General features: G+C 26.0%; 2 protein-coding genes across 5 annotated transcripts in view; both read left to right on the forward strand.

The window, feature by feature from the left end:
* Window positions 1–6,779: 6,779 nt before the first annotated feature.
* Window positions 6,780–10,015, forward strand: LOC136078299 (uncharacterized). Its single transcript, XM_065793784.1, has 7 exons — window positions 6,780–6,866; window positions 6,962–7,099; window positions 7,218–7,283; window positions 7,525–9,165; window positions 9,505–9,606; window positions 9,691–9,791; window positions 9,888–10,015. The coding sequence occupies exons 4-7, from the start codon at window positions 9,066–9,068 to the stop codon at window positions 9,930–9,932; spliced, it is 348 nt and encodes a 115-aa protein (XP_065649856.1). The 5' UTR covers window positions 6,780–6,866; window positions 6,962–7,099; window positions 7,218–7,283; window positions 7,525–9,065; the 3' UTR covers window positions 9,933–10,015.
* Window positions 10,016–10,093: 78 nt separating this feature from the next.
* Window positions 10,094–18,298, forward strand: part of LOC136078298 (PH-interacting protein-like) — a 32,736-nt gene continuing 24,531 nt past the window's right edge. For all 4 annotated transcript variants that reach the window (XM_065793780.1, XM_065793782.1, XM_065793781.1 and 1 more), the window contains exons 1-4: window positions 10,094–10,413; window positions 14,820–14,860; window positions 15,078–16,356; window positions 16,486–16,563. In XM_065793780.1, coding sequence (XP_065649852.1) covers window positions 16,121–16,356; window positions 16,486–16,563 — 314 coding nt within the window. In that variant the 5' untranslated portion in view covers window positions 10,094–10,413; window positions 14,820–14,860; window positions 15,078–16,120. The remainder of the gene's footprint in view (window positions 10,414–14,819; window positions 14,861–15,077; window positions 16,357–16,485; window positions 16,564–18,298) is intronic.

Raw genomic sequence — 18,298 nt, forward strand, 5'->3', positions numbered from 1 at the left:
TCGATATTCGTTGAGAGCTGTAGTTGCTGAGGCGAACACATATTTATTTTGCTCGTTTGACATTGTGACATCAATACAGCATATTTGACCGGTTCTTTTGTGGATGACATTCCGAAACGGTTAGTCAAGAATCCCAGCATCTTTCAGCTCTTCGTTTTTCTTTTTAAGTCTAGCTCGAGTTTCGTTGAACGCTTGTTGCTGAGCCGGAGTTCTGTCTTCTCGTGCGAAAACTCCGTTAAAATGTTGTAGTTGATGGCGATTGCAGAGATTTAAAACAGCGGTTTGTTCCATTTCGTTTGCAAGAGAGACTTGAATAATATTAGAGTTATGAACAGTTTGTTTTTTACTTGAGTTTAGGCGTCGAGCTTGTTTGATTGTAAAGTCATCAAGACCACAAGCCTTGATGAACTCCGTGACGCTTGTCTTGTCGTCTTTGTTCTCGGTTTTGGATAGACCAACCACAATGACGTTCATGGAACGATCCTGCCTGTCTTTGTTTTCGGCAGCAACAATATTTATTATATGTAGTATATGTTTATATATATATACACAAACGTATATATATATATATATATATATATATATATATATATATATATATATATATATATATATATATATATATATATATATATATATATATATATATATATATATATCTATATATATATATATAATATATATATATATATATATATATATATATTTTTATATATATATATATATATATATATATAGTAGTATATGTATATATATATATACACACGTACATATATATATATATATATATATATATATATATATATATATATATATATATATATATATATTGATACACACACATATTTATATATATATATATATATATATATATATATATATATGTATAAACATTTATATATATATATACATTTATATATATAAATAAATATATATATATATATATATATATATATATATATATATATATATATATATATATATATATATATATATATATATATATATGTAGTATATGATATATATATATATACACACGTATATATATATATATATATATATATATATATATATATATATATATATATATATATATATATATATATATATATATATATATATACATTGATACACATAAATATATATATATATATATATATATATATATATATATATATATATATATATATATATATATATATATATATATATATATATATATATATATATATATATATATATATATATATATATATATATATATAAATATATATATATATATATATGTATTCATGTTTTTATTTATATATATATATATATATATATATATATATATATATATATATATATATATATATATATATATACATATATATGTATATATATATATATACAGTAAGCGACAAAAGTGTTTACATGTTTTTGAAAAATATTCTTTTTTAAAATAAATGATTGAAATACATGTTTATATATCAATATAAATATATACCAAAATAAAGGTAATTCATTGTAGTTTCATGTTTTGGGCCTGAATTTAAATGAATGAGAAGTGTTTATAGCAAATTATTTATTGAAACAAAATGTCAGATATAAACAGTTTTGTCGCGGTTTGTGCTATTATTAATTTTAATGCGAAATTAATACTTTGTGTAGCCTCCACGACTTCTAATGACTGCTGCAATTTTCGCAGGCATGCTACCAATCAACTTCTTGCATTCTTCAACAGTTATCGAACTCCAAACATACTCAACTCGTTCCCATAATTCTTGTCGACTGGCTGCTCTTGTTTCATAGCTATAAACTCGATTCTTCACAATAGACCAAAGATTCTTGATCGGGTTAAGATCGGGACTTTGCGCAGTCCACTCTAGAATCTTAAATTTCTTCGAATTTAGGAATTCTAATGTGATTTTTGTCTTGTGCTTTGGATCATTGTCTTGCATCAAAATTGTCGAACGAATTTGCTTCCGTCATCTTCGTAAACTTGGTAAATAGCCATTGTATAAAATGTCAATATAATGTTTCGCGTCCATTATTCCATCAATTTTTACGATTTTACCAACACCAGACGAAGAGAAACATCCCCAAAACAACAACTTGCCGCCGCCATATTTTACTGTTGGAATAAAGTAACGATCAGAAATTTCTTCTCCAGCTTTTTTCCATACATATCGAATGCCATCAGAGCCAATTAAGTTAATCTTGCTTTCGTCTGTCCAAATCACCTTACTCCACTCAGCAAAAGTCCAGTTTTCATACTTCTTTGCAAATTCCAATCGTTGTTTACGATGTTTCGGTGTTAGTAGTGGTTTTTTGATCTTCTTTTTTGCCTTGAATCCAATTCTCTTGAGTTCTCTCTGCACTTTTCGAGTCCTTACCACTGTACCTTGAGCATTATTTAATTGTTTCTTTACATCTTGTGCTGATTTTGCTTTATTTGTCATGATTAATCTAGAAATTGTTTTCTGATCTCGAGTAGTAAAAATTTTCTTGCGTCCATTTTTGTTGCATTTCTCCTCTATATCGTTTCGCTTCCTAATTTTATAGGCTAAACAATAAGATATATTAAGTTCTCGTCCTATCTCACGGAGAGAAAATCCTGATTTAAGCTTCTGAACAGCTAAATTTTTAATTTCTTTCAACACTTTCTTCATTCTTTCAATTATAAATTTTTTGTTGTTTACATTACGAATTTTAAGTTTAAATAAACCGTTTATTACTAATTGAGATATGTTTTATTTAAACAAATTAAAAATATAGCCACAAAGTATCAATCTAATAATAATTTCAAATTAATAATAGCATAAATCGCGACAAAACTGTTTACATCTGACATTTTGTTTCAATAAATAATTTGCTATAAACACTTCTCATTCATTTAAATTCAGGCTCAAAACATGAAACTACAATGAATTACCTTTATTTTGGTATATATATATATTGATATATAAACATGTATTTCAATCATTTATTTTAAAAAAGAATATTTTTCAAAAACATGTAAACACTTTTGTCGCATACTGTATATATATACATTTATATATATATATATTTATTTTCATGTTTATATATACATACATATATATATTTAAAAATATACATATATATATATATATTTATATATACTAGCAAAAGGCAACCCGTAACACGGGTTACGTTCGTTCTGTTACTTAATTTATAGTAACTGTTTCCCACAATTTAAAGTTGCGAAACCTTAACTAATACCCCTTAAGAAAACCCCTTCAAACTAAAAAATTAAACCATCTGTAAAATTAAAATAACTTAATTTAGCATATATTTAACGTTATTTGAGTAATTTACAACTGACATAGGTCATATCAGTTTACGGCAGAACCATTTTCCTAGACATAACTAATTTCAACACAATACGTTTTTAGTTAGTGACGCAAAATAATAACACTTCATCTTGCTTTAAATTGACGAAAGAATAAAGCTAAATTCTTGTGATATTTTTTATTACATGAACTTTAAATAATAAGAATAATATGATGTAAACGTAAATCATTCATGAGTTATTAATTTTTTGGTATCCTCTTGATTCATGTTTCTTTAAAAAAGGAAGTTGTCTTTAAAACGATAAATGCACACAACTAAATAAATTTATTATAAATAGTTAAGCAATTGAGTACAAATACGTTTCAAACAAAAAAATGTTAATTTACAATTAAACATGTGTATAATAAATTGTAAAAAATATGTAAACTTTGATCTTTTATATTGCATTAATGCGTCGTATGACAAACCTAAAATAAAAGTTGTAACAGATAAGTAGACATAAAAGAAAAACTAAACAAAACAAAAAAAATACAACTGGAATACAATTTACCTGCTTTTCGGTAGCCTGTTGTCATACTTAAACTGCTGTCATGATGCAACTTGTCGGTGTTGTTTAACGACGTTATTTCACGTTGGCTTTTAGTAAACTTTAGTTAAATTTAAAAGACATAACAATAGATTTGAAATATTTTTATTAAAAAGCAAAAAAACAAATGCTTCAAAGAGCCAAACTAAAAACATCAAAGATAAAAAATCAAATAGATATAAATAAATTGCATTTATATAGCTAAATAGTCTTGGCTTATACTAAATTTTAAAAGCAGTGTTTTTAATAAATTAAACTACCAATTAATTATTTTTAACAAATAGAATGTAGCATCATATTATGATGATTGGGTAGTGAATCAATTTAACTATATTTAAGTTTAATTGGTGAAAAACAGATAAAATTTTAATTAAAAAAGACAAAAACAAACCAAATATACAACAATATATTATAAAAAGAAATTACAAATTTTAAAAAAAAGTTTACAAAATTAAAAAAAATAAAAAGAAGTCACCGAAGAAAAAACGGCAACAAAATAGTTATAAATATCTTCACTGATAGAAGGCATTTACAACCTTTTGGTTGCTGTTTTTTCTTCGGTGTCTTCCAACACCCCGGTATGGATGAGCCCTCCATTTAAAGGATGGCTTATCCATACCACCATTACTTTGCCACTTATTGAAGTACCTCTCCGAGAGAGGCCCTGGGTGTTGGGAGCGATATCTTTGGTATTCCTCAAATTTTAATGACTCTAAAATTACAAATAGAAGGATATAATAAAATTTAAAAATATCTACAATTTATTTTAATCAAAATATAAAGCATAACCTCACTATTTTCACAGGATGAAGAGGATGCTAAAAATAAATTAAAAAAAAGTAAACTAAAAAGAGTTAAACTTGTGAGAAATTTAATTTTAATAAAAATATGAGTTAAATGCAAACAGTTTAAAAATGTCATATTTATATTAAATAATTCTTTCACCTATTGCACATATTTCTCCGTAAAAAATATATAAAATTTAAAACACAGCCCTACCAGTTATGCTTCTACCACACACTAAAGACAAAATATACCTCAGAATAATTGATAGAATTATATGTAAATATAAATAAATATATAACTATAATTTTTTTTACCTATTCCCCTCATTTCTTCCATGAAGTTGTCTAAAGTAAGAAAAAAGATAACTGAAGCTAAAACTAATAAAAACTAAACTAAAATTAACTATAAACTAAACCAAAAAACTAAAATAAACTTTAAATTTTAATATCTGTACCTCAAAAGACAAAGGTCGGCTATCCAGTTGTTTGTGAAAATGAGTTATGTATGAGACCTTTTTAGTTTTTCAGTATCTACATAGGTATAAAGACTGTTTTCCTGCAAAAATGTGAAACAAAGTTTGGTCAATATAAAGAGTCTCGTGTCCCTACAATGTTCAAAGAAAAAACATCTGTAGTTCAGAAATGACTTTTCACTTTTTTTATTTAACTTTTTTTTTGTCAAAATTATATTTCATGTGCTTCAAGACAAATTAAATAAAACAAATTAAATAAAACATAAATTTAACCATCAAGAATAAAAAAGCCAATAAAGACTAATTATTTTACTATTTACTCTCTACTGGAAAATTTCTAAAAAGTGACAACTGACTTGGACTACTGAGTGTTCAGATATAAATGCTTTATATATATATATATATATATATATATATATATATATATATATATATATATATATATATATATATATATATATATATATATATATATATATATATATATATATATATATATATATATATATATATATATATATATATATATATATATATATATATATATATATATATATATATGTATATTTACATACATATATATACATATATTTTTAATAGCAGCTTGCGGGGACTTTTTGAGCGATAAAATGCAACTTTGCAGGGGCTTTTGTCTTACGGGGACATAATCGTGTCCCCAAAATATTTGGATGCTTATTTGATTATGAATTTTTTTTTTTTCATAAATTAAAGTCATATGACCATATTAGGCTCTGTAAACAATAGTATTTTGTAAAAGTTTGATAATTTATGCAAAAATTTCTTTTGAAGTCAAAAGATCAAAGTTTCCACTTGTTTAAATCAACGAATTTCATCATGCATTTAAAATTTACAGTTCGGGAACTTATATATTTTGTTAATTTTCTTGTGGATTCTTAAAGTTATTCATGTTATTTTAAAGCATATTGTTTACTTGAGCTTGTTTACATTGAATTTTAAGTTTTAAACTTTTTAGAATGTTGTATTAGGTTGTATTAACCATTAAAAAGTTTTTTAGAGCAAAAATTTTCTCATGTGCGTTTTTTTAGTCATTTCATAGAGATTTTTTTGCGCTTTTTGAAACTAAACTTCTAGTTATTATTAATTCTAAGAAAAAGTTTTTAATTAAACATGGAATCAGAGGATTCAATAAACACATACAATCATATCAAGATTGATATAAACACATACAATCATATCAAGATTGATATAAACACATACAATCATATCAAGATTGATAAAAATAAATACTTTGACAAGCAATTTATGACAAAAAAACCAAATAAACAAAATTGAATCATGCAAAATATGCAATTGTATTCATTAACAAACCTCTGAAATGTTTAAGTTTGACGACTTAAACATCTCAGAGGTTTGTTAATGAATACAGTTGTATATTTTGCATGATTCAATTTTGTTTATTTAGTTTTTTTGTCATAAATTGCTTGTCAAAGTATTTATTTATATCAATCTTGATATGATTGTATGTGTTTATATCAATCTTGATATGAAATGTATTACGCAAGTCTTGCAAATAGGTTTAGTTGTATATTTGTGTTGTAAACATATTTTACTTATGTAAATAAATGCATTTACATAATGGATTATGTAAATCACAACTTTCTGCAATATTTTGAATAGGAAATTGTTGGAGACAGTGATTGCGGTTCAGATAGTTGTGAAAGTTTAAAGTATGTTACTAAAATAGTAAGTCTTACTTTTATTATATTTTATTGGTTGTAAATAGCATTTTGGCTAAATAATTTTGATAATTTCCAAGTATAAATTTTATATAACAATAGAGTTCCTTGCATATCAAAGATGTAAGTCTGCATGATGAATATATAGATTATAAAAATCAAAGAAAAGTTTCATGAAAGTGAGGAAGACATTTTTTTGATTTTTTTTCGGAGAAGGTTTTCGATGCTGAATCTTTTAAGGTATATTAAATGCTTTATTTGTAATAGGTTCTAAAAACATATTTAAAGTTGTGAGTTTTTGAAGAATTATGTAATGTAAAAATTAAAGTCAACTATATTGATTGATCATTTTACTTAGATCCCTGCCATGAAAAAAGTAGATGACTGTATTGGGGTCCAAAAAGTAGATGACTGTAATTGAGAAGTAAAATTACTTACATTGACCATAATATTTGCTAAACTTTATTTGTTTGTTATTTTAAGTTAGTTTATCTGTTAAGGGTTTTGTTATAAAAGAGGTAGAATACAAAGAGAAACTTATAGGAAAAGTAACCTTTGCTCTTTTTATAAACTTAAGAAATTTTTTAATTTTCTAGTTTAATTCTATTTAATTTTCTAGTTTTATTAAGTGCTAAAATAATGTTAGATACACTTTTTTCTTTTAGAGATTATGAGATAATAAAAGGCCATCTAGACTCTGCATATTTTGTGGTCAAATGAAACAAAAGCTAAGAAGACATTTGAAAATGAAGCATAGAAAAGAGCCTCGGGTTATTGAAGCTGTGAACCAGCCAAAGTTAGTAAAAAACTCTTTGCTAAAATAAGAAGAGAAGGAATATTAATGTACAATAAGAGTCAGGCTTCCACTGATAATCCTATATATCAACGTGAAAAAAGTGGCACGAAATGGAAAAATTTAATGCGATGCAGTGCTTGCAACAGTTTCATAAGCTAGAGGTTCTTCACAAGGCATGCTCAAAAGTGTTCACTTAGTACAATTAATGCAGTTGAACCAATTCCAGTTTCTACTGAATCATTAGATATCCCCAAATCGCTAGATCTTAATCCAGGTTTTTTAAAGAATTTTTTAGGAAATATTAGAAATGACGAGATTGGTAAATTATGCTGCACTGATGAAAATATTGTATACATTGGTTCAAAGTTGTTTTGGAAACTTCACTAAAAAGAGAATAAAGCAGAATAAGTTTTTCGATCTGTCAGGGGAGATATGCGACGACTTGAAAATTGCTATAATATTTTTATGCAACTGGATGGTATACATGCTTTATATTTCAACTCTCTAGATATGTTTAATCGGAGTAACTTTGAGCAACTTTCTGAGGCTATAGAGTTATATACAAAAAGAGAAGATTTGTCTCTTAAAAAAGGCATAAAAAAAACTTGTATTATCTTATAAAAGAGATACTCTTGTGCAGTATTATTTTTACTGAGGGAAAAAAGATGACAAGGCTGCTGAGATCTCCAAATTTATTCAATCTTTTAAGGGTTGGCAGGATTGTCTATTTGGTGATGCAAAGTACCATTTAAATAAAAAACGACAAAATAATTTAAGAAAACCATCAAGACTTCCACAAGAAGATGATTTACTTATTGTTAAAAATCACGTAATTGAGTTAATGAGTTCAATATGCAGTAAATTTCATTTTGATAATGAAAGCAGCTATAAAAATCTTAGAAATGCTGAATATGCACGCATAACTTTATTAAATGGCAGAAGAGGTGGTGAACCTGCTCGAATTTTGTTAGGAGATTCACCACCTCTTCTGAACCTTGTAGGTTGCAAGGAGAAAATGATGAATGGATTAATAAACAAAGACTCAAAAAACTTGACAGTTTAGACCGTATTTTAGTGAAGCCTATGAAAGTTATTTACATGACAGGAAAAGATAATAATCATCTAGTATCAATAATTTTTCCAGGAGATACAATTCTTGCAATAAAAAAATTTTTTCTCGAAAGTTTCCGTAAAGTTGGTGGCATTTTTGCAAATAGTAAGTTTATATTTGCAAGCTCAAAATGATCTGAAAATCATGTTTCAGGGTGGCATGTTGTGAACGAAATTTGTTCAAAGTTAGTATTAAAATCGCCAAAAGACATAATAGCCACCAAAAATCGGCATAGAATTAGCACACTTTTTGCATCTCTTGATGTAGAAGATAAAGATAAAGAATTATTTTATTCCCATATGGGACATTCTGAAAAAATGAATCAAGATTTTTATCAGGATCCATTGGCATTATTGGAACTAACACGTGTTGGGAAGCAACTAATGAAAATTGATGCCGGTATGTATTTTTTGTATTAGTTTCTGATATATTTATAAATATTTAAAAGTTAACTTGAGTGTATGAACAAATATTTTGATTTTTTAAAAAGTATAAAGGTGTTTAAAAAAACTTAGGCCTAGTTTAATTTTTTTTAATTTATAAAATTACGGTTTTTATAAAATTACAATCTAACACAAAATAAACACAATATAGTAAACTTTGTTACATTTACTTTAGGACAATCTAATGTGATACAGGATCTGCCTACTAAAGGCATCTGATTTATATATATTTTTTAAATTAAAGTGTATGCTTTACAGGCCATGCTTAATTTTTTTTTAACTATAAAATATCTAGAATCTGATAAAGAAGTTTATGAGAATGAATCTGGTAAGAATGTTGTTGATATAGAATCTGATGAGAATGTTGTTCAGGAAAATCACACTTTAACTTCAAAAGGTTTACAATTTCAACTTTTAAATAAGTTGTATACTTATAATAAATTTAAATAATTTTTTATTATGCTAAAATATCTATATCTAGGTAATGATGTTTTTGGCATTAAGGAGAAAGTTAGTGATTTTCCTAATAAGGAAATTATGTTTGATAATCCAACTTTGAAAAATAACTGTTCCTCATCTATTGTAGGTGACTTTTACAATTTTTAAATTTACATTTTTCAATTATAATTTTATCTTGTGTATTATAATAACAATCATAACTCCTCATTTAACTTTTAGAAGAACAAGAAGAAATATCAGTTAAGGCAATTGAGTCAAATATAGGTGCTAATTTCACTAAAGATTTTAACGGTTTAAACTTAAAAGTTTATCCAAAAAGGTCACTTAAAAAAAGTAATCTGTTTTCTTTACTGCAAATTATTAAAAAAAAATTTATTGGATTATATTTTATAAAATTTATGATATAGTTAGTATTATACTTTTAGTTAATTATCGAAAAAAAGAAAATAATGAAAAAAAGGTTCAAGAAAGTGAACCTGATTACATTAATGAAAGTCAATATGAGGACAATGAAAGTTTTGATTCAGATGAAAAACGAGATCTTAGTTCCAGTATTTTTATTTTACCAAAACTTACAAAAACTTTTTTTAAATTTATTAAAGTTACAAAAGTATTCTAACGAGTTCAGTTTTACGAATACAATATCTTTCAAAATCAAAACCAAGAAAGTGGACTGTAAAGTAGGTTGAAGCATTAAATTGTTACTTTGGGGATTTTATTTGTGGAAGAATTTCTGATTGGCCGAGTAAGTAATTTGTACCATCCCAAAAAATTGGTATAATAGAATTAAGTTAAGGACTAATTTTCGATTACTTTTTAATTATTTTTGTCATTGATCACTGTCGAATAAAACTAGGTTTCCCTTTATTTAAGGTTATAATAAAACACTCTAAAGCTATTGATACCACCATTTCTTCTTATAGTCTAAGAATCTGTAATCAATTTCCGCAATATATTTAAATACATATATATATATTTATAATACATATTTATAATATATATTTAAATACATATATATATATTTAAATATATATATATATATATATATATATATACATATATATATATATATATATATATATATATATATATATATATATATATATATATATATATATATATATATATATATATATATATATATATATATATATATATATATATATATATATATATATATATATTATGTATACATATAAAAGGTATCTATTTCTTTTAAATATATTGATAAGTTTCTCCTTATATATTTTTATGCATAAATATATATTAAAAAAATAAAAACATACATCAATAAAAATATATGATAAAGAATAAATGTTAGAATTAAATATACAACTCTATAATTAGGACTTGATACTTTTCTTGATAAAGTTAGAAGTTCTTTTAAAAAATGGAAATAAATTTCTTTATTCAAACGTGTTTTTATACGAAAAAAAAACTTAATAATGCATACTTTCATTTTTGGGGGAAGATTTTATATTGTAGTTATTACTTGAGTATAAAATCTTAAGGTAAGGTGGTCAAAGTTTTTCAAATAAATTAAAAAATTTAGTCTGTTAACAGATTAATTTTAGTCTGACTAATTATGTTTTATTTATTTTGATATTACTTTTCCATCTGCATCTTATTAAAATTGAGTACTATTTCTAAGTAAGAAATAACATAATTAAAACAACTTAGCATTTTATTAAAATGGTCAACTTAAAATACACAAAACATCAACAAAAATAACTTGAGTAAATCATATATATCCTGAGATTTATGTATATTATATACTATTTGATACAAAATCCAAAAATTTAAAATTAGTCGCAATAAAAATAGGTTATAAAATATAACTCTATTAAAAATTTCTTTATAATATCTGCATGCATTCTAATAAGTTTTCCTTGCCTTTCCATTACGGCAAATTAGTTTTGTAATGGCTAAATAGTGAAACAATTATTGTCAATGTGCCACTTTCTCAACGTTGTCAAAACAACGTTTTATTAACGTTGGCAAAGTAACACTTTTTCAACGTTTTTCAATTAACACATTTTCAATGTTGGTATATATAACGTTGAATAAGCGTTGTTTCATTAATAGCTTAAATATGTTGAAAAAGCAGCTTATGTCCAACCTTAAACTTTGCGACGTTTTTACAATGATTATGTGCGTACTTTTTTTCAGCGTTGAATAAAGGCGATTTTTTGAGAAGATAATTTTCGTTGAAATTTATATGCTAATTCAACGTTAAAAATGTTACGCTTAAAGAGCGGTTTATTTTAACGTTGATAAGGCATCAATTTTGAAACGTCTTTAAAGTGGCTTTTTGCGTAAGATGATTCCACGTTAAATAAGCGTTTTTTTTTTTGAGAAGCTAAATTACGTTACAATTTCAACGCTTATTCAACGTTTTAATTTACCGCAATTTAGTATACAAAAACAAATATTGATTCAATGTTGAAAGCACGTTGTTTTCGTGACAGTAACGCTTTTTATACGCTGCGACCGGTTTTCAATGTTGATTCAACGCTGACATATATTTTCTTGGAAGGAATTAAATAGTTTACACAAAAAAACAATCGATTTAGAGAACAGATCTCGTCGCAATAATCTACGAATAGATGGAGTTGAAGAAAGATCTAGCGAAACATGGAGTGACTGTGAAGTTACCGTCAAAAATATTTTCAAAAACCAACTGAAAATTTACAACGAAGTGGTTGTATCATTTATTATGGAAGCACTTTTGGCTGAGATTATTTTAAAACTGATGCCGTTCCAACAGATAAAAACAGAATAATTGATTTTTAATTACACATTTCAAAGATTTAATGTTGGTACATGTTTATCTGTTTATATTTAAATTGAAAAAGATTTGACAAAACTTAACTGACCTTTCTTTCTAATTATGAAACCAACAATCAGGTGCTTTAAAATTCAATTCTCCCAATACTTCTGTGAATTTTAGTGCCTTTTCTTTTAGTATTGTGCTATTGTTTAGTACTTGTTGAATTCTTTTTGTGACAAACCTCATGAATATTATCTTTGCGACAAACCTCATGAATATTGGCCTTGTCTACATTTTCAAAATTACCACTACAAAGTTTTTTTAGTTTAGATTTTGTGCCATTTTTTTCCAACAAAGTTTATAATTTATTTTTATTTTTAATCCAGGTTGATATTGTATTCTTTGGGACACCTTTTGGGCAACCACTTTGTTAGGCATCCCTTTCTCCAGGTCTTTTAATGCTTTGCATTTAAATCATTTTTTGAAAAAAAATTGTTGAAAGGTTTGATATAACAAAAGAAAATGTCACGTGGACCAAGAATACTGTTTGAAATATCAAAAAATTTGATATTTCAAACCCAAACGAGTACCTATTGTCTATGGGACTATAAAAAATATTTGAGATTAAGTATTCAAGATAACCCAAGTCAGCTGTATTTTTTTTTTACAATTATTTTTTGTCACAAGACAAAAACTAATTTTGTGCTTAAAACTTAGTTTCAATAAAATGATTTAGTTTAATTAATGAGCTAGCTTTTTACCCTTTAAGTTTTAATTTTTATCATTTATATTGAATTTAAAAACTTTTCTTTTAAAATTTTCGCAAGATTTTTTTTGTTGCCGTTTATTAAAGGTTTATCAGAATCTCATAAGTGAGAAAAAAATTTATAATGGACTTGGATCGAAAAATATTTTAAAAGTTTATTATAAAGACAATAAAAATTATTTGTATGCTCTCAATAGTTTTAATTTATCACAAGTTTGTGCATAATTTTAAAAGAAACCACTATCTATAAAATGATTTTATTCAAATTTTTATTTTTAGAACCAGCAGTGAGGGCTCTATGTTCATTTTCCTTTTTAACTGATCATTGTTGTAGCACTACATTATGGTGATTTTTGCAAAAAAAAGAATTTGTTTTTTGTTTTTTTTTTATCCACCTCCTCAAGGCCGAGAAGGTCACTGCAGATGAGGAGGCTACTTAATAGTGGTTATAACCCTCCCTCAACTCTATAACTCCGACACATGAACCTTGACGAATAAGGCCACTGCGCGGAGAGACAAGTTGAGCGCAGTACTACCAGGGACGTGGTAGAGATCAAACTCGGAACCTCTCGCTTATAAAGCAAGTGCCTAACCATTACACCACTACCGCATAATTTAAACACAGCTTCAATAGTGAAAGATTACCTAGAATCTAAATCTTACTAAACATGCTAAGCAAAATAGCTTTGTATATAAAATAGAAAACAAAACATTAGCAAAATGTTAATACATTTTTTTTGAAGCAGGTGGAGCTAAACGTTAATTGTCTCAACATATTTTTACAATAATACTATTTTATACTTTTTCAGACAAAAATACTACTAATAAAATCTTATACTACTTGTATTAATATGAATGTTTCAAATTGGTAGCAATCTTTGCATCCCCTTGTTAAGATGTATGCAATAAATAGTTATACAGTAAACCAAAAATAGCAATGAAATAAAGAGCATACCTATTCTAAATAAAATTAATAAAACAGTATTATTACTTCCAGAGAAACCTCTATTTTACTGTTTTAGTTTATAATGAAAGTGATTGTACACAAAACTAAATTTATAGCATTGCTGATCAGAATGATATATAATACAAGAGCAAAGTCATGATTCTACCAATATGACTGTTTAAAAGTTCAACTCCGTCATGATTTGACAGACTGCGATGCCAATAGCCGTCTATGCGTACTTTACAAGAAACCACACGTTATATTAAATCAATTCTGAACCAATGAAAGATCCTATCCTTAAGCAAATACCAATTGCATTCTATGAAAAATTTTGTTAGCGATGTTGCTTAATTTTTTGTTGTTGTTGCAATATTTAACCAATATATATATATATATATATATATATATATATATATATATATATATATATATATATATATATATATATATATATATATATATATATATATATATATATATATATATTTAACAAAAAACAGCATATATAAAGTAAAAAATTTATTTTTCTTTTCAAACAACTCAACAAAGTTATATTAGAATCAACATAAAAATCATTTCTTTCTTTAAATGTAACAATACTTTACTGGAGACAGGTAGTTTACTATTGTTATTTTCCTATTCATTTTTTCAATCTATTTTTGTTATAAGAGATGTTTTCTACGTGTTTGCATTTGTTCCAAGAGCAAAAAGTACATACAATTTTTTTTCCTTTTTTATAAAATTGTTTTTATTCGTTAAAAAAAAAATTAACTAAAAATTGTAAAATAATTTTTACTATTTATAGAATCTAAATAAAAAAAGTGTAGGTGATTAATTATTGCTTATAATGTTCTTTACATCTACACTTTTATATTTTGTTCTTGTATAACTTATGATAATAAACAGTTGTTTTTTTTATGTTTTCAGGCAATTATGGGAATATTTTTCTATGGGATATTTACAAGTTTAAAAAGTTAAAATTATTTTTCAATATGCTTGAGGGTCAAGGACATGGTGCAATATTTGACTGCAAATTTTCTCCGGATGGATTTTCAATTAGTGCAACAGACAGCCATGGTCACTAACTTTTGGTTGGATTTGGATCTGATGAACAATTTCTTAATGTTCTTTATGAACAATTTTTTCGTACTGACTATAGACCTATCATAAAAGATGCAAATAACTATGTCATAGATGAGCAAACTCAAGCAGCACCAAAATTTAATGTATCCACTAGCTCTTGTTGATGTTGATGCTAATCCTCGTATTGAAACTTATCAGCTGCTAATACCTGGAAGAACAGCTGCTAATCATCCCCATATGCGTACTCCTCAAGTTGATGGAAACCTTCCACCTCTAATGGCAGAGATTGCAGCAGCTGAGGGTATATTGAATGGAAAATAATGTTGAACATGTGAATTTTTTTTCCAACTGTTTAGTATCACATAAGTTAAAAAAGCCATACATTATATATAGTGACATGAGGTTCTGTATTACCCATATAACATTACTCATACATTAAGTTTTGCAGTGATATTTTTTTTTTTAACTAGGGTAAATAAGTTAATAAGATAGGAAATAATGTTATTTTTTGTTTTTTAACTAATTTTATGCAGAAAGCTACTGTTCCTAGGGTATCTTTATGATAATTAGCTTTTTTCGCTTTTTCACACTGCAGTTGGTCTTGGGTAAGAGCAGTTAAAATTTCTTTATTAGTAAATTTAAATAGTTCAAAAAAATTGTTTATCATCTGTGTTTTGCAAGTAAACTTGTTTAATATTAATATAAGACACTCTTTAGAGACTAACCTGTTTAATGTGTATCAATTCTTATAAACAACCTTTCTAGTTTATTCAGACTAAAACATTAAATAACTGTAGTATTATAGATTATATTAAACAAAGTTATATTAAAAATTTTTTATTTATTAGGAATACAAAATAATTTTTTATAAATATAATATTTAAAAAATGAAGTTTTCAGAAGAAGTACCCGATGATAACCGTAATTTAAGATCAGTTAGTGGACGTGGTCGTGGTCGTACTCGTTTATCAAAAGTAAGAGTTCCTGTTTCTTATGTGAGGGCATCTGCAATGGGTACTTTTGACCATGTTATATCATCCAGTGGCAGAGAAGTGATGAATATTAATGAGGTTGTATCTGTTGTTAGTGAAAGCGAGCCAGAAAATTGGCATGCAGAGAGCAGGTTAAATCTTCTTTTCTGATGAATAATTTTGATAAATAAAATATGCATAACAATAATCATATAATCAGTTATTTTTTTTATGACTTTTATATAAAATACTCGTAATCAATTTTTTTTTCCCTTTTACAGTGATTTAACTGTTGATTCAGATTGGATAGATGAAAGGTTAATAAGCAAAGAACAGAATGAGCTTGCACCTCGCAAAAGGTACATTTAATGGTATTCAGTTTTTTACATGCATATTTTACAACTGCAACATAAATCTTTGATATAAATAAATTTATTGCATAGAAAAAGTTTAGGAATAATAAATGTTTATTAAATAATTACAGTCTATATTTATAACTTTTTAAATATGATTTTGTTAAATACTTATTCAAATTATTTATTTAAAACCTTTAGTTTTAGTAAACACTTATTTAAATATTTTTAGTAAATACTTATTTAAATGCTTTTAGTAAATACTTATTTAAAACCTTTAGTTTTAGTGAATATCAGTTATTTATGCATATTCAATCATTTCCAAACTATTTAAAAATGCAACACTACCATAACCTTTTTTTTTTAATGCTTCGACACTGTGTAGGATTTCTTTAATATGAATGACTAATGAATTAATTAGTGTATGAATACCAAACTCTACCTAACCCTTGGAATTAGGTAGCTATGACAATAGTGTTCAATACAAGTATGAATAATAGCTTAGTAGAGGCAGAGAATAAAATTACGAGTAAAATAATTACAAGCATGATAAAGAGAGGCAAGCTTAGCAAGCACTAACTTAGCAATGAATCAGGTATATAGTTTTAACCTTTTTGACCAAGAAAGGTCATTAGTGAAAGTTAGTCCAAGAAAAAAATTAAGTACAGGACTCAGTAAAAGTGTTTGGAGCTTAGAATTGTCTCATCAGCAAATAAAGAAGTTAGATTACTAAAATGATTATTAATATTGATGAGAAACAACACAGGACCAAAGATGAAACAAACCTTGGACAACTGAATGCAATATAATTTAAATGTATTTTTTTTAATTTATTAACCTGTTTCTCTAGGAAGACAAGAAAACTGTGGTAGTTAGATTCAAGAGATAAATGAGAGAGTTTTTTGCAAATAGTTCTGCCTTACCTTTAGGAGAGATAATACAATCATTTTCGTGTATGAGAGATGGAATGATAGACATGTCTTTGTTAATTACACTGGTAAAAAATTCCAATAGTATATAGAACCTAGCTTCTAAAATTTAGTCTGTTTATCTAAGGATAATGGACCTTATTGTCAGGACATACTAGCAATTAAAAAAATGTCAAGTACAAAATCTTAAGATTATTTTTGTGAATGAATAAAATGATTACGATTAAAAATAGCCTTTGCTCTTAAGATGGATGATTGAGATTGTGACTCAACTTGAAACCAACAAGAAGAAATGGTTCCATGCATGTCTGAGTCAAGGAGATTATGTAGAAGGCAATTTTCAGTGGAGTGCCTAAGAACTATCTTTAAGAAAATCATGAAAAGAATCTCAGTCAGCTATAAGGCAGTAGTAAGAAGCAAATGTTAGGGTGAGTCTAATGACAATTAAGTACTAAAGATAAAAGTAGTGAGATCATAGCATGATCTGAACCAAAAAGAGAGAACAAGAAGAAACTGAGCACAAACTAGGGGCAGAGACAAAATAGAAATCAAGGAGTAAAGATAGGAGTTTATATTAAGATTATCAGGTAAATAAGTTACTATCTGAGCAAGAGATAAGGAAAGACTAGTTTTGAGCTTTAGAGTCTGCCGGATCAGATATGAGCATTAAAGTCACTAATAATATAAATATTTGGAAATAGATAAAGAGAAAAGAGTTGGTCAATTTGATCAAAAATTTAGGGCTTAGTCAATTTTTTTTTTTTGGATTACACTTGCTTTTTTTACTTAATAAACTGAATAAATAGTTAAAG

This window comes from Hydra vulgaris, chromosome 03, assembly GCF_038396675.1.
Source record: "Hydra vulgaris chromosome 03, alternate assembly HydraT2T_AEP".
NCBI classification, from domain to species: domain Eukaryota; kingdom Metazoa; phylum Cnidaria; class Hydrozoa; order Anthoathecata; family Hydridae; genus Hydra; species Hydra vulgaris.

Excerpts from the sequence above, each read along its gene's own strand:
- LOC136078299 (XM_065793784.1), top strand. The coding sequence starts at position 9,066 with ATGGGACATTCTGAAAAAATGAATCAAGATTTTTATCAGGATCCATTG. Across the intron at positions 9,166-9,504 it reads ACTAATGAAAATTGATGCCG|AATCTGATAAAGAAGTTTAT; the intron begins GTATGTATTTTT and ends TAAAATATCTAG. Across the intron at positions 9,607-9,690 it reads TCACACTTTAACTTCAAAAG|GTAATGATGTTTTTGGCATT; the intron begins GTTTACAATTTC and ends ATCTATATCTAG.